Raw genomic sequence first — 25,831 nt, forward strand, 5'->3', positions numbered from 1 at the left:
TAAGCAGTATGACTATTATGGCCCACAACCCTTTCTGTTCTACTCGTGCATATAACATCTACGCATAGACTTGGCTCGGATGCCACTGTTGGGGAACGTAGTATTTCAAAAGAATTCCTACGATCACGCAAGAACTATCTAGGAGAAGCATAGCAACGAGCAGGGAGAGTGTGTCCACGTACCCTCGTAGACCGAAAGCGGAAGTGTTTAGTAACGTGGTTGATGTAGTCGAACGTCTTCGTGATCCAACCGATCCAAGTACCGAACGCACGGCACCACCGCGATCTGCACACGTTCAGCTCGGTGACGTCCCTCCAACTCTAGATCCAGCTGAGGCCGAGGGAGAGTTCTGTCAGCACGACGGCATGGTGACGGTGATGATGAAGTTACTGGCGCAGGGCTTCGCCTAAGCACTACGACGATATGACCGAGGTGTAAAACTGTGGAGGGGGGCACCGCACACGGCTAAAGATCAACTTGTCGGTTGTGCCTTTGGGGTGCCCCCCTGCCCCCATATATAAAGGAGGGGAGGAGGAGGCCAGCCAACAAGGGGCGCGCCAGGGAGAGGGGAGTCCTACTAGGACTCCAGTCCTAGTAGGATTTGGCCCCACCCTTTTTTCCTTCTACCGGAGGGGGAAAAGGGGAAGGAGAAGGAGTAGGAGAAGGAAAGTGGGGTGGCGCCCCCTTCCCAAGTCCAATTCAGCCTCCTCCCTTTTGGGGGGCGCACCAGCCCCTTGTGGGCTGGTTAGCCTCCCTCCTATGGCCCATAAGGCCCATATCTTTTCCCGGGGGGTTCCGGTAACCTCCCGGTATTCCGGAAAAATGCCCGAATCACTCGGAACCATTCTGATGTCCGAATGCAACCTTCAAATATATGAATCTTTACCTCTTGACCATTTCGAGACTCCTCGTCATGTCCGTGATCTCATCCGGGACTCCGAACAAACTTCGGTCATCAAATCACATAACTCATAATACAAATAGTCATCGAACGTTAAGCGTGCGGACCCTACGGGTTCAAGAACTATGTAGACATGACCGAGACACATATCCGGTCAATAACCAATAGCGGAACCTAGATGCTCATATTGGCTCCTACATATTCTATGAAGATCTTTATTGGTCAAACCGCGTAACGACATACGTTGTTCCCTTTGTCATCGGTATGTTACTTGCCCGAGATTCGATCGTCGGTATCATCATACCTAGTTCAATCTCGTTACTGGAAAGTCTCTTTACTCTATCCATAATGCATCATCCCACAACTAACTCATTAGTCACATTGCTTGCAAGGCTTATAGTGATGTGCATTACCGAGAAGGCCCAGAGATACCTCTCCAACAATCGGAGTGACAAATCCTAATCTCGATCTATGCCAACTCAACAAACACCTTCGGAGACACCTGTAGAGCATCTTTATAATCACTCGGTTACGTTGTGACGTTTGATAGCACACTAAGTGTTCCTCCGGTATTGGGGAGTTGCATAATCTCATAGTCAGAGGAACATGTATAAGTCATGAAGAAAGCAATAGCAATCAAACTTAACGATCATAATGCTAAGCTAACGGATGGGTCTTGTCCATCACTGAAGGAAATATGCCCTAGAGGCAATAATAAAGTTATTATTTATTTCCTTATATCATGATAAATGTTTATTATTCATGCTAGAATTGTATTAACCAGAAACATAATACATGTGTGAATACATAGACAAACATAGTGTCACTAGTATGCCTCTACTTGACTAGCTCGTTGATCTCCTAGCCATGGACATAAGTTGTCATTTGATTAACGGGATCACATCATTAGGAGAATGATGTGATTGACTTGACCCATTCCGTTAGCTTAGCACTTGATCATTTAGTATGTTGCTATTGCTTTCTTCATGACTTATACATGTTCCTATGACTATGAGATTATGCAACTCCCGTTTACCGGAGGAACACTTTGTGTGCTACCAAATGTCACAACGTAACTGGGTGATTATAAAGGTGCTCTATAGGTGTCTCCGAAGGTACTTGTTGCGTTGGCGTATTTCGAAATTAGGATTTGTCACTCCGATTGTCGGAGAGGTATCTCTGGGCCCTCTCGGTAATGCACATCACTATAAGCCTTGCAAGCAATGTGACTAATGAGTTAGTTGCGGGATGATGCATTACGTAACGAGTAAAGAGACTTCCCGGTAACGAGACTGAACTAGGTATTGAGATACCGACGATCGAATCTCGGGCAAGTAACATACCGATGACAAAGGGAACAACGCATGTTGTTATGCGGTTTGACCGATAAAGATCTTCGTAGAATATGTGGGAGCCAATATGAGCATCCAGGTTCCACTATTGGTTATTCACCGGAGACGTGTCCTGGTCATGTCTACATAGTTCTTGAACCCGTAGGGTCTGCACGCTTAAAGTTTGGTGACGATCGGTATTATGAGTTTTTGTGTTTTGATGTACCAAAGGTAGTTTGGTGTCCAGGATATGATCACGGACATGACGAGGAGTCTCGAAATGGTTGAGACATAAAGATCGATATATTGGACGACTATGTTCGGCACTGGAAGTGTTTCGAGTGGTTTCCGAGAAAACCGGAGTGCCGGGGGGTTACCGGAACCCCCAGGGGAGTTAATTGGGCCTCATGGGCCTTAGTGGGAGAAGAGGAGGGGCGGCCAGGGTAGCCGCACGCCCCCTCCCCCTCTAGTCCGAATTGGACAAGGAGGGGGGCGGCGCCCCCCTTTTTCCTTCTCCTCCTCTCTCCCTTCCTTCCCTCTCCTACTCCAACAAGGAAAAGGAGGAGTCCTACTCCCAGTGGGAGTAGGACTCCCCCCTTGGCGCGCCCTCCTCCTGGCCTGCCGCCTCCCCCCCCCCTTGCTCCTTTATATACGGGGGCAGGGGCACCTCTAGACACACAAGTTGATCTGTTGATCTCTCCCAGCCGTGTGCGGTGCCCCCCTCCACCATATTCCACCTCGGTCATATCGTAGCGGTGCTTAGGCGAAGCCCTGCGTCGGTAGCAACATCATCACCGTCATCACGCCGTCGTGCTGACGGAACTCTCCCGTGAAGCTCTGCTGGATCGGAGTTCGCGGGACGTCATCGAGCTTAACGTGTGCTGAACTCGGAGGTGCCGTACGTTCGGTACTTGGATCGGTCAGATCGTGAAGACGTACGACTACATCAACCGTGTTATGCTAATGCTTCCGCTTTCGGTCTACGAGGGTACGTCGACAACACTCTCCCCTCTCGTTGCTATGCATCACCATGATCCTGCGTGTGCGTAGGAATTTTTTTTGAAATTACTACGTTCCCCAACGGTGGCATCCGAGCCTGGTTTTATGCGTAGATGTTATATGCGCGAGTAGAACACAAGTGAGTTGTGGGCGATACAAGTCATACTGCTTACCAGCATGTCACACTTTGCTTCGGCGGTATTGTTGGATGAAGCGGCCCGGACCGACATTACGCGTACGCTTACGCGAGATTGGTTCTAGCGACGTGCTTTGGACACAGGTGGCTGGCGTGTGTCAATTTCTCCAACTTTAGTTGAACCGAGTGTGACTACGCCCGGTCCTTGAGAAGGTTAAAACAGCACTAACTTGACGAACTATCGTTGTGGTTATGATGCGTAGGTAAGAACGGTTCTTGCTCAATCCGTAGCAGCCACGTAAAACTTGCAACAACAAAGTAGAGGACGTCTAACTTATTTTTGCAGGGCATGTTGTGATGTGATATGGTCAAGGCATGATGCTATATTTTATTGTATGAGATGATCATGTTTTGTAACCGAGTTATCGGCAACTGGCAGGAGCCATATGGTTGTCGCTTTATTGTATGCAATGCAATCGCCCTGTAATTGCTTTACTTTATCACTAAGCGATAGCGATAGTCGTAGAAGCAATAGTTGGCGAGACAATAACGATGCTACGATGGAGATCAAGGTGTCGCGCCGGTGACGATGGTGATCATGACGGTGCTTCGGAGATGCAGATCACAAGCACAAGATGATGATGGCCATATCATATCACTTATATTGATTGCATGTGATGTTTATCCTTTATGCATCTTATTTTGCTTTGATTGACGGTAGCATTATAAGATGATCTCTCACTAAATTTCAAGATAAAAGTGTTCTCGTTGAGTATGCACCGTTGCCAAAGTTCGTCGTGCCGAGACACCACGTGATGATCGGGTGTGATAAGCTCTACGTTCATCGACAACGGGTGCAAACCAGTTTTGCACACGCAGAATACTCGGGTTAAACTTGACGAGCCTAGCATATGCAGATATGGCCTTGGAACACTGAGACCGAAAGGTCGAGCGTGAATCATATAGTAGATATGATCAACATAGTGATGTTCACCATTGAAAACTACTCCATCTCACGTGATGATCGGACATGGTTTAGTTGATTTGGATCACGTGATCACTTAGATGATTAGAGGGATGTCTATCTAAGTGGGAGTCCTTAAGTAATATGATTAATTGAACTTTAATTTATCATGAACTTAGTCCTGATAGTATTTGCATATCTATGTTGTAGATCAATAGCTCGTGATTTAGTTCCCCGTTTATTTTTGATATGTTCCTAGAGAAAAATAAGTTGAAAGATGTTAGTAGCAAAGATGCGGACTAGCTCCGTGATCTGAGGTTTATCCTCATTGCTGCATAGAAGTATTATGTCCTTGATGCACCGCTAGGTGCCAGGCCTGCTGCAGATGCAACTGATGACGTTAAGAACGTCTGGCAGAGCAAAGCTTATGACTACTCGATAGCTTAGTGCACCATGCTTTACGGCTTAGAACCGGGACTTCAAAAATGTTTTGAACGCCACAGAGCATATAAGATGTTCCAAGAGTTGAAATTGGTATTTCATACTCATGCCCGTGTCGAGAGGTATGAGACCTCTCACAGTACTTTGCCTACAAGATGGAGGAGAATAGCTCAACCAGTGAGCATGTGCTCAGATTGTCTGAGTACTACAATTGCTTGAATCAAGTGGGAGTTAATCTTCCAGATAAGATAGTAATTGACAAAGTTCTCTAGTCACTATCACCAAGTTACTAGAACTTCGTGATGAACTATAATATGCAAGGGATGATGAAAAACAATTCCTAAGCTCTTCGCGATGCTAAAATCGGCAAAGGTAGAAATCAAAGAAAAACATCAAGTGTTGATGGTTGACAAGATCACTAGTTTCAAGAAAAAGGGCAAAGGGAAGAAGGGGAACTTCAAGAAGAATGGCAAGCAAGTTGCTGCTCAAGTGAAGAAGCCCAAGTCTGGACCTAAGCCTGAGACTAAGTGCTTCTACTGCAAAGGGACTGGTCACTGGAAGCGGAACTACCCCAAGTATTTGGCGGATAAGAAGGATGGCAAAATGAACAAAGGTATATTTGATATACATGTTATTGATGTGTACTTTACTAGTGTTTATAGCAACCCCTCGGTATTTGATACTGGTTCAGTTGCTAAGAGTAGTAACTCAAAACGGAAGTTGCAGAATGAACAGAAACTAGTTAAGGGTGAAGTGACGATGTGTGTTGGAAGTAGTTTCAAGATTGATATGATCATCATCGCACACTCCCTATACTTTCAGGATTAGTGTTGAACCTAAATAAGTGTTATTTGGTGTTTGCGTTGAGCATGAATATGATTTGATCATTTTTATTGCAATACGGTTATTCATTTAAGTTAGAGAATAATTGTTGTTTTGTTTACATGAATAAAACCTTCTATGGTCATACACCCAATGAAAATGGTTTGTTGGATCTCGATCATAGTGATACACATATTCATAATATTGAAGCCAAAATATGCAAAGTTAATAATGATAGTGCAACTTATTTGTGGCACTGTCGTTTAGGTCATATTGGTGTAAAGCGCATGAAGAAACTCCATGTTGATGGGCTTTTGGAATCACTTGATTATGAATCAGTTGATGCTTGCGAACCATGCCTCATGGGCAAGATGACTAAGACTCCGTTCTCCGGAACAATGGAGCGAGCTACTGACTTATTGGAAATAATACATACCGATGTATGCGGTCCGATGAGTGTTGAGGCTCGCGGCGGGTATCGTTATTTCCTGACCTTCACAGATGATTTGAGCAGATATGGGTATATCTACTTAATGAAACTGAAACAGTTGAAAAGTTCAAAGAATTTCAGAGTGAAGTGGAGAATCATTGTAACAAGAAAATAAAAGTTTTTCTGCGATTTGATCGCGGAGACGAATATTTGAGTTACAAGTTTAGGCCTTCAATTAAAACAATGTGGAATAGTTTCATAAACTCATGCCACCTGGAACACCACAGCATAATGGTGTGTCTGAACGTCATAACCGTACTTTATTGGATATAGTGCAATCTATGATGTCTCTTACCGATTTACCACTATCGTTCTGGGTTATGCATTAGAGACAGCTGCATTCACATTAAATAGGGCACCGTCTAATCCGTTGAGACGACACCGTATGAGCTATGGTTTAGCAGGAAACCTAAGCTGTCGTTTCTTAAAGTTTGGGGATACGATGCTTATGTGAAAAAGTTTCAACCCGATAAGCTCGAACCCAAATCGGAGAAGTGCGTCTTCATAGGATACCCAAAAGAAAATGTTGGGTACACCTTCTATCACAGATCCGAAGGCAAGACATTCGTTACTAAGAATGGATCCTTTCTAGAGAAGGAGTTTCTCTCGAAAGAAGTGAGTGGGAGGAAAGTAGAACTTGATGAGGTAACTGTATCTGCAACCTTATTGGAAAGTAGTTCATCACAGAAATCTGTTCCTGTGACTCCTACACCAATTAGTGAGGAAGCTAATGATGATGATCATGTAACTTCAGATCAAGTTACTACCGAACCTCATAGGTCAACCAGAGTGAGATCCGCACCAGAGTGGTACGGTAATCCTGTTCTGGAGGTCATGTTACTTGACCATGACAAACCTACAAACTATGAGGAAGTGATGATGAGCCCAGATTCCGCGAAATGGCTTGAGGCCATGAAATCTGAGATGGGATCCATGTATGAGAACAAAGTGTGGACTTTGGTTGACTTTCCCGATGATCGGCAAGCCATAGAAAATAAATGGATCTTCAAGAGGAAGACGGACGCTGATAGTAGTGTTACTATCTACAAAGCTAGACTTGTCGAAAAAGGTTTGACAAAGTTCAAGGAGTTGACTACAATGAGACCTTCTCACTCGTAGCGATGCTTAAGTCTATACGAATCATGTTAGCAAATTGCCACATTTTATGAAATCTGGCAAATGGATGTCAAAACTACATTCCTTAATGGATTTCTTAAAGAAGAGTTGTATATGATGCAACTAGAAGGTTTTGTCGATCCTAAAGGTGCTAACAAAATGTGCAAGCTCCAGCGATCCATCTATGGACTGGTGCAAGCATCTCGGAGTTGGAATATACGCTTTGATGAGTTGATCAAAGCATATAGTTTTATACAGACTTGTGGTGAAGCCTGTATTTACAAGAAAGTGAGTGGGAGCACTACAGCCTTTCTGATAAGTATATGTGAATGACATATTGTCGATAGGAAATGATGTAGAATTTTCTGTAAAGCATAAAGGAGTGTTTGAAAGGAGTTTTTCAAAAAAAGACCTCGGTGAAGCTGCTTACATATTGAGCATCAAGATCTATAGAGATAGATCAAGACACCTGATAAAAAATTTCAATGAGTACATACCTTGACAAGTTTTTGAAGTAGTTCAAAATGGAACAGTCAAACAAAGAGTTCTTGCCTATGTTGCAAGGTGTGAAGTTGAGTAAGACTCAAAACCCGACCACGGCAGAAGATAGAGAGAGAATGAAAGTCATTCCTTATGCCTCAGCTATAGGTTCTATAAAGTATGCAATGCTATGTACCAGACCTATTGTATACCCTGCCCTGAGTTTGGCAAGGGAGTACAATAGTGATCTAGGAGTAGATCACTGGACATTGGTCAAAATTATCCTTAGTGAATAAGGATATGTTTCTCGGTTATGGAGGTGACAAAAAGTTCATCATAAAGGGTTACGTTGATGCAAGTTTTGGCACAGATCCGGATAACTCTAAATCTCAATCTGGATACATATTGAAAGTGGGAGCAATTAGCTAGAGTAGCTCCGTGCAGAGCATTGTTGACATAGAAATTTGCAAAATAATACATACATATCTGAATTTGGCAGACCCGTTGACTAAACTTCTCTCACAAGCAAAACATGATCACACCTTTGTACTCTTTAGGTGTTAATCACATGGCGATGCGAACTAGATTGCTGACTCTAGTAAACCCTTTGGGTGTTGGTCACATGACGATGTGAACTATGGGTGTTAATCACATGGTGATGTGAACTAGTGATGTTAAATCACATGGCGATGTGATCTAGATTATTGACTCTAGTGCAAGTGGGAGACTGAAGGAAATATGCCCTAGAGGCAATAATAAAGTTATTATTTATTTCCTTATATCATGATAAATGTTTATTATTCATGCTAGAATTGTATTAACTGGAAACATAATACATGTGTGAATACATAGACAAACATAGTGTCACTAGTATGCCTCCACTTGACTAGCTCGTTGATCAAATATGGTTGAGTTTCCTAGCCATGGACATGAGTTGTCATTTGATTAACGGGATCACATCATTAGGAGAATGATGTGATTGACTTGACCCATTCCGTTAGCTTAGCACTTGATCATTTAGTATGTTGCTGTTGCTTTCTTCATGACTTATACATGTTCCTATGACTATGAGATTATGCAAATCCCATTTACCGGAGGAACACTTTGTGTGCTACCAAACGTCACAACATAACTGGGTGATTATAAAGGTGTTCTACAGGTGTCTCCAAAGGTACTTGTTGAGTTGGCGTATTTCGAGATTAGGATTTGTCACTCCGATTGTCGGAGAGGTAACTCTGGGCCCTCTCGGTAATGCACATCACTATAAGCCTTGCAAGCAATGTGACTAATGAGTTAGTTGCGGAATGATGCATTACGTAACGAGTAAAGAGACTTGCCGGTAACGAGATTGAACTAGGTATTGAGATACCGACGATCGAATCTCGGGCAAGTAACATACCGATGACAAAGGGAACAACGTATGTTGTTATGCGGTTTGACCGATAAAGATCTTCGTAGAATATGTGGGAGCCAATATGAGCATCCAGGTTCCTCTATTGGTTATTCACCGGAGATGTGTCTCGGTCATGTCTACATAGTTCTCGAACCCGTAAGGTCCGCACGCTTAAAGTTTGGTGACGATCGCTATTATGAGTTTTTGTGTTTTGATGTACCGAAGGTAGTTCGGAGTCCCGGATATGATCACGGACATGACGAGGAGTCTCTAAATGGTCGAGACATAAAGATCGATATATTGGACGACTATATTCGGACACCGGAAGTGTTCCGAGTGGTTTCAGAGAAAACCGGAGTGCCGGGGGGTTACCGGAACCCCCCGGGGAGTTAATTGGGCCTCATGGGCCTTAGTGGGAGAAGAGGAGGGGCAGCCAGGGCAGCCGCGCGCCCCCTCCCCCTCTAGTCCGAATTGGACTAGGAGGGGGGCAGCGCCCCCCCTTTTCCTTCTCCTCTCTCCCTTCCTTCCCTCTCCTACTCCAACAAGGAAAAGGAGGAGTCCTACTCCCGATGGGAGTAGGACTCCCCCCTTGGCGCGCACTCCTCCTGGCCGGCCGCCTCCCCCCCTTGCTCCTTTATATACGGGGGCAGGGGGCACCTCTAGACACACAAGTTGATCCGTTTATCTCTCCCAGCCGTGTGTGGTGCCCCCTCCACCATATTCCTCCTCGGTCATATCGTAGCGGTGCTTAGGCGAAGCCCTGCGTCGGTAGCAACATCATCACCGTCATCACGCCGTCGTGCTGAAGGAACTCTCCTGTGAAGCTCTGCTGGATCGGAGTTCGCGGGACGTCATCGAGCTGAACGTGTGCTGAACTCGGAGATACGTTCGGTACTTGGATCGGTCGGATCATGAAGACGTACGACTACATCAATCGCGTTATGCTAACGCTTCCGCTTTCAATCTACGAGGGTACGTGGACAACACTCTCCCCTCTCGTTGCTATGCATCACCATGATCCTGCGTGTGCATAGGAATTTTTTTGAAATTACTACGTTCCCCAACAATCACATCATTCTCTAATGATGTGATCCCGTTTATCAAATGACAACACATGTCTATGGTCAGGAAACTTAACCATCTTTGATTAACGAGCTATTCTAGTAGAGGCATACTAGGGACACTTTGTTTTGTCTATGTATTCACACATGTATCAAGTTTCCGGTTAATACAATTCTACCATGAATAATAAACATTTATCATGATATAAGGAAATAAAATAACAACTTTATTATTGCCTATAGGGCATGTTTCCTTCAGTAGGGTATTATCTCCTCCGTGAGAGTCTGAGCCTAGGTAAAATCCCTTGTCCCTATTACCATCGTGCCAAGTCACCTAGCTAGGATGCCTGCTTGCTCTCTCGTAAGATTGGTTAGGTAACCCCCAAATATAAGGGTGAATTAACTTAGCAAAAAGTATTTCCCTTAGTAGAGAACCAAGGTTTATTGAACCAAAAGGGGTTCTTCTGGCAAACAAAGTCACTGGTACCTACACATAAAACACAAGACAAACTTGTCCCCCAACATGTCAAGAAGGTTCTCAAGCTTCTTGTCTTGCTAATTACAAAATTAAATTGCACGATATATGGTAAGAATTGATTGATATATAAAAGAGAAGAAATGGTACAACAACGAAACCATATTCTTGGTAAAGTTTTCAATATAGCAAGATAGACCCCTGGGGCCATAGGTTCACTAGTGGCATCTCTCCAAGCATACACGTGTGGTGTGGTGAAAAAATTATAGTTGGATAACGATCAAATTGCAATATTTTTATTTATGACTATGATCATTCAAGGTATTATATCATATCGGTCAACATGGCACCCGCTAGCTTCGGGTGCGGGTAATGGTCACCCAAACCCGTACCCGTCTCAATTTTTTTCTCCCAAACTCGTACCCATACTCGCACCTCGGGTTTCAAACGGTTCCCATACCCATACCCGGGCTGATGCAGGTAATGCCCGCGGGTAAAATTACCCATCTCGGCCACCTTACCCTATCCACACTTCACAATGTATTTTTTTAGTATTTCCACATATATACACAACATTTCAGCATGTATACTTTAACATTTTAGCACATATATACACATTTTAGCATTTCAAGACATATATATATATATATCATGATTTGTTGTGCGATGAATAAAAAATTGCTATTAATTTTCGGAAATGGATAGCAAGAAGCATGAACCAGATGACACTAAATAATGTCCAATTACATTCATGGATGAGTAGCCTATAAGTGAACTTTTTACAGAACCATTCACACCTGTTCTTTTTTTTCAATTACAAGACAAACAAGAGAGACACCATTTTATTTATTTTTCTTTGATTGAAGATACTTCTGCAGCTACTTCGAAATGATCAACTGAAGGAGACTAGATAATAAGATCAATAAAATCAGAGACAAAATCATGAATTCACAAAACAAGATCAACCCATTTAAATAAGATCAAGCACATGGGTAACGGGATGGGATTTTGGGTCGAGGCTAGCGGCTACGTTAGCCTAGGGTAAAGCGACTAGTTTTTTTTCCTTTAGTGAATGGCACATGTGACCTACCATTTAGAAGGAATTAGTATATGGGTATGCGAGTACGCGGGTATGGGTATTGCCTTCCCATACCCATACCCGGCTTATCCGTTGGGTACATTTTCCCACATATAAACCCATGGTTATTTATTTTTCCCAAACCCTTACCCTAATAAGGTTTTTACCCGCCGAGTTCGCAGGTTGCGGGTACCCATTGCCATGTTGACATGTAGGCATTGCGTCTGTGATCTGTAGACCCTTATCCAACTGCATCTTGAAGTATTAAGTTCATAGCAGAATGCATTGCAATAATCAAGATGACATAATGTAGTCGGTAAAACTATCATTCAAGTGTGATAAAAACCATTGTTTTATCCTTAGTACAAAATATACAATACATGTCTTGTTCCTTTCTGTCACTAGGATATAGATCACCATAAAATTGAACCCACTGCAATGTACAACTCCCTCTGAAGAACGACCCATCAAACTTGGCCAAAGAAGACAAAATAGCTTGGAGAGCATACAAAGATATCTAGATATACATCAAAGAAACCTCAAAAGATTATATCAATTTCAATGAACAAGATCATAAAGTGACAGTTCATCATATCCCAATAAACACATCACTGATTCCATTAGATGGACGCCGATCATGTGAGGCAGCTCACGGGAACTTTGTATTGAATCACAAGGAAGAGAGGATGCCATCTAGCAACTTTTATGGGCCATAAGGTCCTAAAGGAACTACTCACACATGGTCATGGAGGCAGCAAGGTTGATGAAGAAGCCTCCCGTGGTGGATACCCCCTCCGACAGGGTGCTGGAACAGGCCTCCAGATTGGATCTCCTCGGAAAAAGAACTTGTGGTGGCAGAAAAAATTGAAAAAATTGGTAAGGAGGGTTTTGCGAAATATGGAATTTATAGGCGGAAGAATGGACGAAAAGCGGTGCCCAGGTGCCCCACGTGGCCTCCTGGTGCGGGTCACCCCTAGTTCGCGCCACCTGGCCGCATGGGGTCCCTAGCTGGTCCCGACACTTTCTGGAATCTTCGGGTTGCGGAAAAAATCATATTAAATCCTCAGGGTATTTTTACGTCCGTATATGTATTTTCTGTAAAAACCAAAAACATGTAGAAAACAACAACTAGCTCTAGGCACTAAATGAATAGGTTAGTCCAAAAAAATAATATAAATTGATATAAAAAGTATTATTATAATAGCATGAAACAATCAAAAATTATAGATATGTTTGAGACGTACCAGCATCCCTAAGCTTAATCTCTCCTCGTCCTCGAGTAGGTAGACGGTAAAACCGAGAATTTTTTATGTGCAATGCTACATACCATAATCTTGATCAAATGATGTAATGTGTGGTGAACTCGGGATAAAAGTGATTCAAAGCAATAATCTATAGTTAATAACAAGCAAGTAACATCAAAATGTGCAAATAAAATTACTCTTGCTTTTCATGGTTCAATGTTTTCATGTAATGCCAATCAATACTCATATGTATCATAACACAACCCAAAGCGTCTGTAAGTAACGGAATCCATGACTCTCTTTTCAACTAGTCAATACTTCGCTTCATGCCGAGGTCACAAGCCTTGGTCTTCACACTTTAAATGGCAAATAGAATGATGGAGTTTTATAAGAAGACAAAAACAAAGAAAATCTCACAATAATGCGCCACGTCCCGACAGCTCCCTAGGACGAAGCTCCTGAGACGATCTATAAGGCCAGGCGCACTGCACCACGTCCCTCGCATGACTACAAGATGTCAGTTGAGTATGCGGCTCGACTGCGCAACCAGGCCAGGGACAGGCACCGGCCAACATTCTCAAAATATGACGAAGTCGTCGACATCAACGATATGCGTCATATCATTGATACTCTTCGAGGAATAGGGGGGCATCTTCTATGTGCCCTCCTTGCTTCTCGAACAACACCTTCACGCATCCTTTCCCGTCAAACTTTAAAATCACAAATTGTAATAAGTATGATGATACCACGGGTCCTACGATTTTGATTGGCAATTACATCCTCACGGTTCAAGTGGCTAGCAGTAATGATTACCATGTGGTGAAGCACCTGCCCCTCATACTGAAAGGATCAGCTTGGGCTTGGTTGCACACCCTTTCACCTAACTCAATTTGGGGGGGCGGCGGGGGCAGACCATCATGCCGAGTTCACGAGGAACTTCTGAGGAGAAGAAGACAACCCCATTATATACAAGGACACCCCACGCATTGCAACAAACCGACATACAACCGACCCAGGAAAAATAGGTCGAAGCCACCCGTCTACGAGCCAAACCCGGAACATCCGGCTAACAATAGTATGGGCACACACCGGCAGCATCCACGACAGCAAAAAGATAAGCCCGGACTGCCCGTGGAACATACGAGGCGCCACACAAGGAACGAAACCAACGCCCCGAGCCATCACGCGCGCGCGCACACACACAACTGGGCAGGGGAACCAAGCACTCTGATGGGCAGAGAGCTTGGGCAAGCGCCTGTTGAACGCGCGAGGAGGCACATACCCATTGCCTGATGGCCCTCTCTGACCACTTGGCACGCGCCAAGCTAGATAGCCTCGCCGGCCCAGTTGGTGTGACCGAACCAACCTGGCGAAGGGCGAAGGACGTTGACATGTGGACCCATCCAGCCCATCGCGCGCGGGACAATGTGCGACAAGGTTCACATGGGCGCAACCGAAAACAACACATGACTGTGGCCCCGACCAAGCCCGCAGCCCGCCCGTCATGGGCCCCTGAGGCGAATCACCCGGGTGCGCGCTATCCAAGAAGATTGGACAACGCGAAGAGCCCCGGGGAGCTAGCCGCGGAAGGCTCGACCTGAGTCGGCGCCTGCTGACATCGACAGACGGGTCCGGCCTCCCCGTCCCGCGTGGTCCAGCACACACGAGGGCACACGCGAGCGCGATCAAAACTGCCGCATGATTGTGGCACCGGCCACGCCCGTGTGTCCACCTGTTATGGACCCCCCGAGGCGGCATGTCACCACGAAACATATGTTGTGGAGGGCACTCTCGCCCGCGGAGACTTCCTGGAGGCAGGTACTGGAGCATCCTTCATGCTGTAATTCTCGTACTCAAAACTCGTCTAGTCACGCTTTGGCACATTCTGAGGCTAGTCATAGTGGGAGTAACTTAGGTAGTAATATAACACATCTCAAGATAAATTTGCTTATGTGGCATGGAGTTAATGGGGAGAGAGATGCTTGTGGTAACATAATATGTTACTGTAACATAACACACCTCGAGGTAAAATGAGTCTATATAATAAAGGCTTGCATGTTACCACCCATTATGAAGGTACTCACATAGACTAGTAACATATCCCCACTATGACTAGCATGATAGACAAGGGCGAATTGTTTTATGGCTTGGGTATGGTCAAGGGTGAATTGTTTTATGGCTTGGGTATGGTCAAAGTGTGTTTTGGATATTGTCATGCGTGATTGTAACCTTTGATGATTGAGTAATGCAAGAATTATTTCGTAAAAGAAAATCAGTTCGTGCACTTTTCCCACGCCCTGGTCCGCGGAAACACCTGCCGGAAGAAAACACTGCAGGCTACGGCTGCTGCACGCTGCATCGAAGCTGGCCGGCTTCAGAGAACAACATTGATCTATCCAAACACTCAAAAAATGCTAAAAAAAACACTCCAGAAGGATTCTCAAAAGAACAGTCCAAAAGTTACTGAGACCCCGTTGAAACATGCAAAACCATCGGTTTCCAATATTTAGGTCTGACTGAGATTCAAACTGCTTTATCACATCAAATTATTATACTAAACAACATTAATGTGGCAAGAAAGAGTAAAGATAGAAATTTCACTGCACGAGCACACGCACTGACCGACAGACACAAAGGACACACGCAACGCAATCCACCGACACACCACTACCTCCCGTGCAGGTCCACCGCGAAGGAGGACAAGCGGCTAAGCCAGAGCGGCGGCCACGGCCACGACGACAGGCAGGACTGCGGCCCATGGCAGACACGGGGCGGCGGACGCCGCGCTCTTCTTAGAGTTCTTCCTCTGGTCGGCGGGCGCCGCGTCCTCGGCGGCCGGTCCGGGCGCGTCCGCTACAGGCCGGTGGCGCGCCTGCTTCTTGGGGGCCTTGGGCGCGTCGGCGACAGGGGCGGGAGCCGGCGCCGGCGCCGGGGACTCCGCCGGCTCGAAGAGCTCCACCGGCTCGAGCACCGTGTCCACGGCGTAGATGGCGATGGGGTCCTTGTCGTAGACGGTGGACTTGACCCGCGCGGCGTGGTCGGAGGCGTCCGTCTTGATGGTCACCTGCTCGCCCTCGTTCTGCACCGTGAAGTTGAAGTTGTTGGCGGAGCCGTCGGTGGCGAGCGTGTTCATGACGCCGTTGTTGGACTTGAGGCTCCGCGGCGCGTAGTACACGGGCACGGCGTGGAACAGCAGCAGCGACGCCTTGCCGTCGGCGCTGAGGTTCTTGTACCTGGGCATGAAGGACCTCACGGCGTCGTCGCTGGGGCAGAAGGCCGTCACGCCGCCGTCCCCGGCCGACTGGAACGTGGAGTGCGCGTCCGGCGAGGCCGCCACCAGGGCCGCGAACGCCTTGCACCCGCCCTTCGCCATGGCCGCCGTGATGTTCGGCGGGGCCGGCGGGGCAACGGGCGCCTTAGCTGCCGCTGCTTTGCCCCCGGCCGCGGAGACGGCGAGGGGGAGGAAGACGGCGAGGACGGCGGCGGCGAGGTGGAGGCGGCGCATTATGGCGAGTGTCGGCGTGGGAGTGAGAGTGGCCGAGTGGGAGAGCTGTGCAGTGATGAACTATGACCACTGACGAGTGTCGAGTGTGATAGGGTGTGAGGTGAGCTGGCTTTGTGAGGACCTGCCCTTGGGGTTTACCACCAATATCAGAGATTGCCATTCAGGTTAAAACTTTGTGATTTTGTGGTGGTTACCATTTTCCTTTTTGGCAAATTGTGGTTGTTGCTTGTTCTTTTGTTTCATGTACCCGGATCTTGTCCATTTCTTCAATTCCTCTGCTCATTTAATGTCGCCTTAATTCGACTTAAAGAACAATATGGTCAGAAGGAGTTGCCATAGGTAACCTAAAATGAAATTTTGATTTTGTGAACCTAGATAGATATGCAGTAAATTTTGAGGCCCTCAAGTTATAACCATTGCAGGTACTCGTTTAGTACTAAGTGCAGGACTTACAAACCGACAATTCAAAATGCTGACATAATTTACTGGGTTGGAGAGTGGAGTGAAAAATATGTAAGCATTGTGAGGTACCAATTACATTGGTGCTCTTAAATACAATCACTGAGGAAACAGTACGTTCACGTGGCATTGATTGATAGTAGTCCTTGTATACCACATCGATATAAGGTGATCTTCAGAATTAGTAGCGTAGTATGTTTTTGTGGTACCTATTTAATCATAGATTACATAACATGTACTCCCTCCGTTCCAAAATATAAGTCTTTGTAGAGATTTCAAATGGACTACCACATACGGATGTATATAGACATATTTTAGAGTGTAGATTCACTCATTTTGCTCCGCATGTAGTCACTTATTGAAATCTCTAGAAAGACCTATATTTAGGAACGGAGGGAGTATTAGCCATGTACTTGAACATCAGCCAGAAGCGTGCCATTTTCCATGCCATCGAAACGTCTTATCAATTTATAGGATCTCGTGTTCAAAAGCTAGCAGAAATTATTCAACCACCGTCAGCATAGTGTAGTTTGTAGATTTTTATGACTCATGTAGTAGAATAACTCATGTTCAACAGTATGTTTCTGTTATAGCAAGACTAGTTCAGTTGTTTTTAGAAAGTTAGGTTAATTTATGTTACCGAGAATGCTTAGCTACTCCATCTTTGGCAAGAATCTGGGGGAAATTATCCTCCGTGAGAACTCAGTGGTTTACTCCTGATATATGTATACTTTGGAAGTTGTTAAAATTGCTACAATTGATTTCCGGAGTTTTCATGAGAAGGTAGGGTTCACCAGAAATTTAGTTTTTATCCATAGGATGATAGGGATATCTAGGGAGTAATGGTCAGAAACATGGCAGAGGCTAGTGTACCACCTGATCCCTACGGGACCATTCTTTGTGCCTTATTACGATTCATCAATCAAAGACACCAGAAACTCGCAGAAAATAACTAACATTACATTACCTTTCCTCCAGACGGTGACACTCTACGGAGCAGTCTTGCGCACACCATCTGGGCAAATTATGCAGTTAGTTCATCTCAGGCCCTTCCCAAAAAAAAACTCAGGCCCTTGGGCAAGCTTCAAGACATCAAACTGTGGCAGACCCAGAGCTTAAGAAGAGGGCACCAATCTAGACATGACTTCAAGGCCGTCGAAAAGAGCTTTATTGATTTGATTAAACAACAGTAACACCATTACAATCCACGAGAGCCGGTTTATTTCTTCTCTAGCTAACTGAGCAAGTTCAGGAGCCACTGTATTACACTCTCCCCACTTGCAAGCATCACCTTGACATCGGCTGACAACATCGCCTCCGATTGCATACGCGCTCATTCAAATACGCCTAAACTAAGCCAGGCACATCGATACCTTTATTCAGATCATTTGGATCAAAGGCCTGAATTTATTTCCCCATCCAGCCAATCAGTGGATGTTGAAACTTCAGTCGCTGTTTACGCCTCACTAACGAGGGCGGCACCGGGGACTACAACTGTAGACGGTCACGAGAAAAATACTGACCGTTTCGCGCGTTTGCGCTGCCACGAACTGAAACTGGGAAAAGAATGAGCTGACGGTATATATAAACAGATACGATAGAGAATGCTTCTTCTTCTACCAATCAGCGCGCCGTTTCTTCTGGCTTGCTGTTTTCCTCCGTTTGCAACGCCATCTTCTTGATGTCCTCCACGAGGATGTTCCCTTCTGTTAGGCACATGAGCAGATAAAATCTAAGAAATAGGAGGAGCAAGGAAGATGGACAGTGATACTGATACGTTAGTACAGTAGATGCATGTGTCAGGGGTGAACCTCTGTCTTTGGAAAGATTGCTGATAAGCTCTTGGACGCCTTCCTTCCCCATGGTGTCCTTGAGATAACCTGCGGCTGCTTCTACCTCTTCCGGGGTCACCTTGCCGTCACGGTCCCTGTAACAAGATCAGTTTATTATTGTTCAGCAAGGAAAAATCAAACATATTCCCCTTGCAGTCCAGTTCCTTGGTTACTGGGATACGATATAAATGAGCGAATTATGCTTATAACCGAAAAATATGACCGTGCATAGTTTTCCTGCTGCATTTACCTATCAAGCACCTGCCAGCGGTTGCCTATTCGTGCATCAACATCATCAATCTCTTTCTCTAATTTCTGAAGCATGGCATCAACCTGAAAATGCAGCGAAACAGAATGTCAACAGTAGCCCCTTCGTTATCGAAGAGAAAGGGGAGACGCACAAACCTCACATCTGAAAAATATAGGTTCCAGGTAGAAACCTACCCGGTATAACGTGATTACAGCTCCGAAACACATGGGTTTTGTTTTGGCATCCTTGTTTGGTTTTCTTGTCTTTCGTTCTACTACTCAGTTATGTACAGCAACACAAGAGATTGCTTCAAAACTAGGTCAGAACTTAGAACAGTTCCTGTGATAATTCAAATGATACCTCTGTGCCATTTGGTACGAGGCCAGAATGTGCAGACAAGAAAGTTGAAGGTAGTGATCACTAGTAAGTATATCTAAAGTAATTTTATCTCTTCTCCAACAAAGCACAAAATAATCCAACCATGTTCGCTTCTCTTTTAATTTGCATGGAGATGCTTTTGTGGGCAAAGGGGAAAAGAATTCTATGAGACCAGGTCTCACGCGAGACCCGTCCTGATGGATGACACATGGCATTCACAAATCACAAAGCATCCACCCCACCCCCCACTTGAAATCAGGGGGGGAGAGATTAGATGCTTTGAGATTTGTGAATGCCACGTGTCATCCATCAGGGCGGGTCTCACATGCTAACCGTGAGACCTGGTCTCATATAATTTTTTTCCGGGCAAAGGGCATGGCATGTGTGGGGTTGTAATCACCTATTCATATGCTTGTAAATAAATTTGCTACTCCCTCCGTCCCATAATATAAGAGCATTTTTGACACTACACTAGTGTCAAAAACGCTCTTATATTATGGGACAGAGGGAGTACCTATCAGTCCGTCGATAAGCAAACGTTTGCATCTTAGAAAAAAATGTTAGCTTCTTTTCTAGCCTTAGGTTTTCTGGTCATATGGTCAGTGATTTCCAATAGCTACTTGCTGACAGCAAGAAGACCATATGATTAGTCTTGGAAATTGGAACAAACTTCTTAAGGTCTGGATGTAATGAACTATCCAACTATTGTAACTTGCAAGCGAAAGATCACCAAAGCTCATTACTAGCTGAGCACAAATTGTCACTTATAAGTTATAACATCCTGTAAGCCAGTCAACAGTTCATGTATATCTGTTTAAGCTGCTACATACACTATATTGAACTTCAAATAAGGGATGCTTCTGAGTTGAAGTTCTAGTTGAACTTTAGACACAGAAAAGTTTTCCTTACCTTCTCTATTAATGCTGAAGAAACTTTTCCTCCTGCAACCAACTCTGCAGCATGATCTGATTCCTCCCTGGCCACCCTATATGCTCTCCTAGCCTCTTCTTCATCCACTGTGCCCTCCTTTTCCAGCATGGTGTTATATAGTTCTATCTGAATTCCACCAAATAGGGTTTTCAATATTACATAATGCAAACTGGTAGCTCATAAAAGGGTAGTATATCTCCAACTCATACCTCTTTGTTTACGAGGCTCAGAAACTCTTCTCGCTCTTTGGTAACAGACTGCAATGAAAGACAAAAATTAAACAGGTGCAGCAGAGCATTTATGTAAGTTTTTTCTTGAAATGCACGTAACAAATATTAACACGAAAATAAGTAGGGTCGTACAGAAGCAGATGCGAGCACAGCCAATGCTTTACTGATTTCACAAAGGTGGCCATTCTTCTCATGTTCTTTTGATTTCTTTAGTTCCTCTTCTTCCCTAGCAGTAGGCTCAGTCATTTCCTTCAAAGCCAAATCTTCTTTACTAGCCTCTTGTTCGTCTAGCTTTGCCTTTTCTTCTTTCTCTTCCTCCTGGGTATATCATTTGTTGTCAAGAACACATGCATTAATAATCATTGCCGCATAGTTGAAACATAAAACAGTAGAACTGAGAAAAACATATAGAAAACCAATGTTTCTCCATCCGGGTTGTTTACAAAGCAGCATAGGCAAAACATATTAGAATTGGGTTACCAAGGAAATAGAAAGCCAGATAGAAAAACTGCATCTTCAAATCAACAAAGTAATTACATGAAGAACCGATTTCTATTGCACTACTAAAGAATACAAAAATGAGTTCATGTAAGGTGGGATCTTATTGTGGTGGTATTTTTTATTTCATGTTCTTTCAATAGAACTTTCCTACTCTAAGTTTTAAAAAAACAATAATGTACCAATCTTTTAAGTTCAGTAAATCTAAGTGAAACATAAACCAGGACAGAAAAATATGATCCTTGTACAAGCGATATCACATTTCTATATTTCAAAAGCAAATAGTCTGAGAAAAACAGTTAACTACTATAAAGCTATGGATTATCATCCTAAACTAGTTCAACATCTTTATAACCTTGAGATGACGTTCCAAACTAAGAATGGGGCCAGCTTGGTGATACAACCAAGAATGCGAAAATAAGGGGAGATCTGTATCTGGCAGGCCTACACAGAAGACAGCCAGGAATACATGTTTATAGCACATTAGTGTACCTTGATAAGTTCCTCCTGCATCTCTATGAATTCCAATTTTCTCTTCCTTTCAGAAACAGAATCTTCAGAAGGCAATACTGTTCCAACTGTACCCACAACTTCATCTGGCAGAGAAGATAACGTTGCTACAACAGCCTCCTCAGGTTTCATTTTCCCAGATACAGTAAAAGCTCTGACATTTTTTTAGCACCGGTTAAAATTTGAAGATAAGCATCCAGTCAACAGGACAATTATCACCAAAATTACCTTGATAGAATCAGAAGAGATGATGGCACAGACTGATTGAGTGATAAATCCAACCAGTCTTTGAGCTGAACGTAGAAGGAAATATTCAAATTCTTGGCCAAATTTGGTGCTAGGCAACTATAATTAGCAAAAACTGAAAAAATAGCAGGATATATGGTACGGATGGCAAAATATTAACTAATAGAGTGCCAATACAATAACATATAAATCTCCAATAATAGGCACCTGATGTGCATTTTAATGCCATGACCTAGGCAACACCATGGATGACTCATCAGCAGTTTCCAAACAAACAAACCTGATGGCGCATCTCCTCTGTTGACAATAAATCAAGGTGGCCACGTTCGCGACAAGCGTGTCGGAGCTCCTCATCAGAAAGAGACTCCACACCCTCAGCCTCAATCATCTTATCATCATTCATAATGCTGTGCATAAACACATAAACATTATATTACGGTTGAATACCAAAAATTTAAATTGGCACAGTGGATGAGCAAACTATAAAAAATAAAACATCCAGTTTTCTATGTTTTTTTTTCAAAAATCAGGTAGGCGAGCTGTCATTTCATTAAATAAAGAGTATGAAACACTACACCGGTGGACAAGGCCAAAAACCACAGGTTTACCGCATGCACTCCTCCCCAGCAAAAATAGATCTAGTCCAGTATGAAAAAAAAGGGCAGCCCGGTGCACGTAGCTCCCGCTTGCGCAGGGTCCGACTACTTTGGGTCTATAGTACGCAGCCTTTCCCTACATTTCTGCTAGATGCTGTTTCCAGGACTCAAACCCATGACCTCATGGTCACAAGGCAACAGCTTTACCACTGCGTCAAGGCGCCCCTTCCACTAGTCCAGTATGAAATCATGCTTAAATGCTGAAGATGCAACTCTTAAATTGAAGATTTGGATACAAGATATGTTCTACATCATCCATTGTATCATTTTTTTCCTCTGATATCACAACATTTAGAAGCGATTTAAGGACATACTCTCGTAACTTCTTCCGAAGCATGAATCTCAAGTAGTTGTCTGTACCGAAAGGCTGAATTCCCATATATTTACACATGTTTACTAACCGTGATCTGCAGAAAAATGTAAGTGTGATCTGGTAAAATCGAGGATTAAGTAAACATTCAATGAAACACAAACCTGTTAATGTTATCCAAAGTCAGCTCATCGTTAAACAACTTTGCAAAGCTCAAAATTTCTTCATTGGGGACATGTCCACCTTTCCTGACCTGGTTGCATAGCAAGAGTACATCACCAAAAACCATTAATATGGCACACCTCTTTATCTATGCTTGCGAGATGACACGATAAATTGAGCAAATACCTTGTCCAAAAATTTATCCAGGTCTTCAGCTGTCTGTTTTATATCCCCACTACGTGATGTTTGCACTTCTTTTGCCATTTCCTTCGCTGTATCTTGCAAGAATTTTGCATATTCCATCCTTGCTTTCAGTTTCCTCTTTAATGCCTCCTGTATGTAGGAAAATGAAATGCAGTCCTGAGAATGTATGTCTGGGTTTAATAATTTTGCTGCCAGGACAGTGTACAGAACCTAGGTCATTACCTCTTCTTTCATCTTGTCCTGGAAAGTGGATGGCAACATGTTTGGGAACAACTTCAGGAATACTGGCAGTAACAGCTCCATGAATGGAATGATGATGAACACAGCGAACGGTACAAGCCTGAACATGTCTGCTGTTGTGCGTGTAAGCTGTTGCCTCTCTCTCCTTGTAAGGCTCTTTCCATCAGCAAGCTTCACCAACAATCTTGATGAAATTCTAACATCTGCCCACAGTAGCTTAGTGCCCAGCCAATAATGCTGCAGCGTAGAAACAAATTCTTCCTTCCAATGCTTCAACTTTGCAGCCCAGTCGGCTCTTAAACCCACAAAACGAAATATAAATTAAAACATTGAAGCAAAGAGCCATCCATGAAAATGAGCAAGGCAGAAGATATACTTCAATTCAAAGAAGGTAACAAAGACCTGCTCATTGAAGCAATAACACGCAGAGCAGGACCAATACCCAGAAGTGTTGCCCAGAATTTCTGTATGATCGATTGGTCAGTCTTTTGGACTTCCTGCACCATTGCTTTGGCTTTAGCCTTTGCAGTGCTTAAGCCTTCCACCGCCTGGTCACACTCTTCTGGAGACGCCTCCTTTTCTGGTTGGTTCTGGTCCTCACTCTTTCCATTCGTAATACCAGATTTTGGCTGCCCAGCTTTTTCTGACGCTGCGCGGACTGACTGCCGGAAATACCTGGCTCCCAAGGGGAATACAGAAATATGTGCTTTGGATTCATAAGAGGCAAGAGGAACACCAAGGGCGGGGCGACGCAGGAACCAGTTACTAAGGCTCAAAAGGTATCTATTCCTTAAAGTAAATTGCTGCTTCTCATGGCTAGAATCCCCCGAATTCTGCTGCGGCACATGGGATACAGTGTTGTGCTCAACATCACATCCAAATGTTCCTTGGCCGGAAGTAAACTTAGATGAATGTAATAGGCGAGGCCCATTAGTATGCTCAAGAATATACTTCCTTCTCCTGATGATTGCCCTGGAAGCCATTCTTGATTGGTGCTTCCCTTTCTCACAAGAATGCCCGGTTCATGCTTCTCCGGGTAGAACCCTGAAACATGGCAAACATCTAGTTATGGGTGTTGCCACATCTAAAGTATATTTATACATATGCAAAAAGAAGGAGCTAACACAAAGTTTGCTAAAAACATAAGTTGTAGTAGCATTATGGTCTATCAGTCTTGCATAACAGCAATGACCGTTCAACAATTGCTAAACAGATACGAAAACAGGATATTCCATGTCTGAAAATACCAGCATTGTTCACGAGTTGGTTATGTCCACTGGTCCAGAACCGGCATTGTAGGTCTGCCAAAAGAATTGCCAGCCATAGTTAGCTTTCAAACAATTAACAACCCAAACAATGCACTCTGCGTATCAATCCATAATGGCAGCAACATCTCCAACTAGTGGACGGAAAGAAATCAAGACAGCGGCTTGTTCTGGGGATGCCCTAAAACGCTCACGAACATCTATAAATGTACATCGCCAATAACTTCACAGTCTGGCCCAAATAACAACAGCTAGATGGATTGCTTAATGCTACTTGAGTCATCTGATTCACATTATAACTATTATGGTTTGAGACATTATCATTCGTATATGGTGTCATAGTGTCCATCAATCTCAGTCACTGGATTTGAAATATCAATCTGATTCACATTATTTATTACTATATATTATGATCTGAGACATTATTATTCGTATGGTGTCATAGTGTCCATCAATTACTGGATTTAAAATATCACGCGAGGCCCGAAGACTAATCGCATCACTCACATTCATGTCTGATCGATCAAAACCTGTAAATTCCGCCATCGCTCACTAAGCACCGGAGCCGCTGCACTGCACTGCACAAGCTGGCGGGCGATCTATTTCTTTCCGCCAAATCGCCAGTGGAAATGCGCGCGCGCCGCGGTCGCGCTCACGGATACGCACCCGAAAACGGTGGAGAAACCACCGCGCGCGCGGTCAAACGGGCCACGCCGAGAGCCACGGGACTGGGAGTGGGAGGGAGGGGGCGGACGGGTGGGCGCTCACCGGGGCTGTGGCGGCCGATCGGCCTGACGGCGGACTCCGTGGAGCGACGCCCGCGTTGGATCCGGGAGGGACGGAGGAGAGGGGGAGCACGGAGCGGAATGGGGTGGGCAGGAAGCGTGGGAAACGAACGAACGAACGAATTGGAAATGCTGGAAAAGAAAGAGAGATGTTGCGGACTGGAGAAGGAAGGGAAACGGGTATCCGCATCTCTGGTGGGAATCAGTGAAGTGGAGCGGGGAGGAGCGGTTGCCATGCCATGGGCTCGCGACCCCGAACTGCGGCAACTAGGCCGAGGGCCTCGCGCCTCGCGCCACTAGTGCATGGATATTGTTTTTCTAGTTGATCCACGGCAGTCAGAACTCGTTTTTATAAAACCAACATCAAATAAACAGTGACAACAATCAAATAAATCACCCGGCTTGTTTTAGGAAGTCACTCAAGTGGTGTAACCAGTTAC

The 25,831-nt window shown here is 44.4% G+C and overlaps 2 protein-coding genes across 3 annotated transcripts; both read right to left on the minus strand.

Moving 5' to 3' along the window:
- Positions 1–15,405: 15,405 nt before the first annotated feature.
- LOC109770360 (fasciclin-like arabinogalactan protein 1) lies at positions 15,406–16,565 on the minus strand. The gene has a single exon (XM_020329064.4). It carries the CDS (start codon positions 16,434–16,436, stop codon positions 15,639–15,641), a length of 798 nt encoding a protein of 265 aa, XP_020184653.1. The 5' UTR covers positions 16,437–16,565; the 3' UTR covers positions 15,406–15,638.
- Positions 16,566–18,040: 1,475 nt separating this feature from the next.
- Positions 18,041–25,599, minus strand: LOC109770359 (uncharacterized). Of its 2 annotated transcripts, XM_020329062.4 has the most exons (16): positions 25,375–25,599; positions 24,589–24,642; positions 23,744–24,385; positions 23,324–23,636; positions 23,084–23,230; positions 22,900–22,988; positions 22,740–22,832; positions 22,050–22,176; positions 21,752–21,816; positions 21,506–21,677; positions 20,648–20,833; positions 20,495–20,542; positions 20,265–20,411; positions 18,978–19,060; positions 18,707–18,822; positions 18,041–18,601 (listed from the first exon to the last, which is right to left on the minus strand). In XM_020329062.4, the coding sequence occupies exons 3-16, from the start codon at positions 24,322–24,324 to the stop codon at positions 18,519–18,521; spliced, it is 2,250 nt and encodes a 749-aa protein (XP_020184651.1). In that variant the 5' UTR covers positions 24,325–24,385; positions 24,589–24,642; positions 25,375–25,599; the 3' UTR covers positions 18,041–18,518. The 2 variants fall into 2 exon arrangements, with proteins under 2 accessions (XP_020184651.1, XP_020184652.1); XM_020329063.4 differs by lacking the exon at positions 24,589–24,642 and having other exon boundaries at positions 25,375–25,561.
- Between the last annotated feature and the right edge of the window lie 232 nt (positions 25,600–25,831).

This window comes from Aegilops tauschii, chromosome 2 (genome assembly GCF_002575655.3).
Source record: "Aegilops tauschii subsp. strangulata cultivar AL8/78 chromosome 2, Aet v6.0, whole genome shotgun sequence".
Taxonomy (NCBI): domain Eukaryota; kingdom Viridiplantae; phylum Streptophyta; class Magnoliopsida; order Poales; family Poaceae; genus Aegilops; species Aegilops tauschii.

Bases quoted from the DNA above. Each gene is read 5' to 3' on its own strand.
- LOC109770360 (XM_020329064.4), bottom strand. From the start codon at position 16,436: ATGCGCCGCCTCCACCTCGCCGCCGCCGTCCTCGCCGTCTTCCTCCCC.
- LOC109770359 (XM_020329062.4), bottom strand. From the start codon at position 24,324: ATGGCTTCCAGGGCAATCATCAGGAGAAGGAAGTATATTCTTGAGCAT. The intron at 21,817-22,049 runs GTTTGTTTGTTT...TTCTACGTTCAG, and splicing joins CAGAGGAGATGCGCCATCAG to CTCAAAGACTGGTTGGATTT. The intron at 20,834-21,505 runs GTACACTAATGT...TGATATACCCAG, and splicing joins TGCAGGAGGAACTTATCAAG to GAGGAAGAGAAAGAAGAAAA.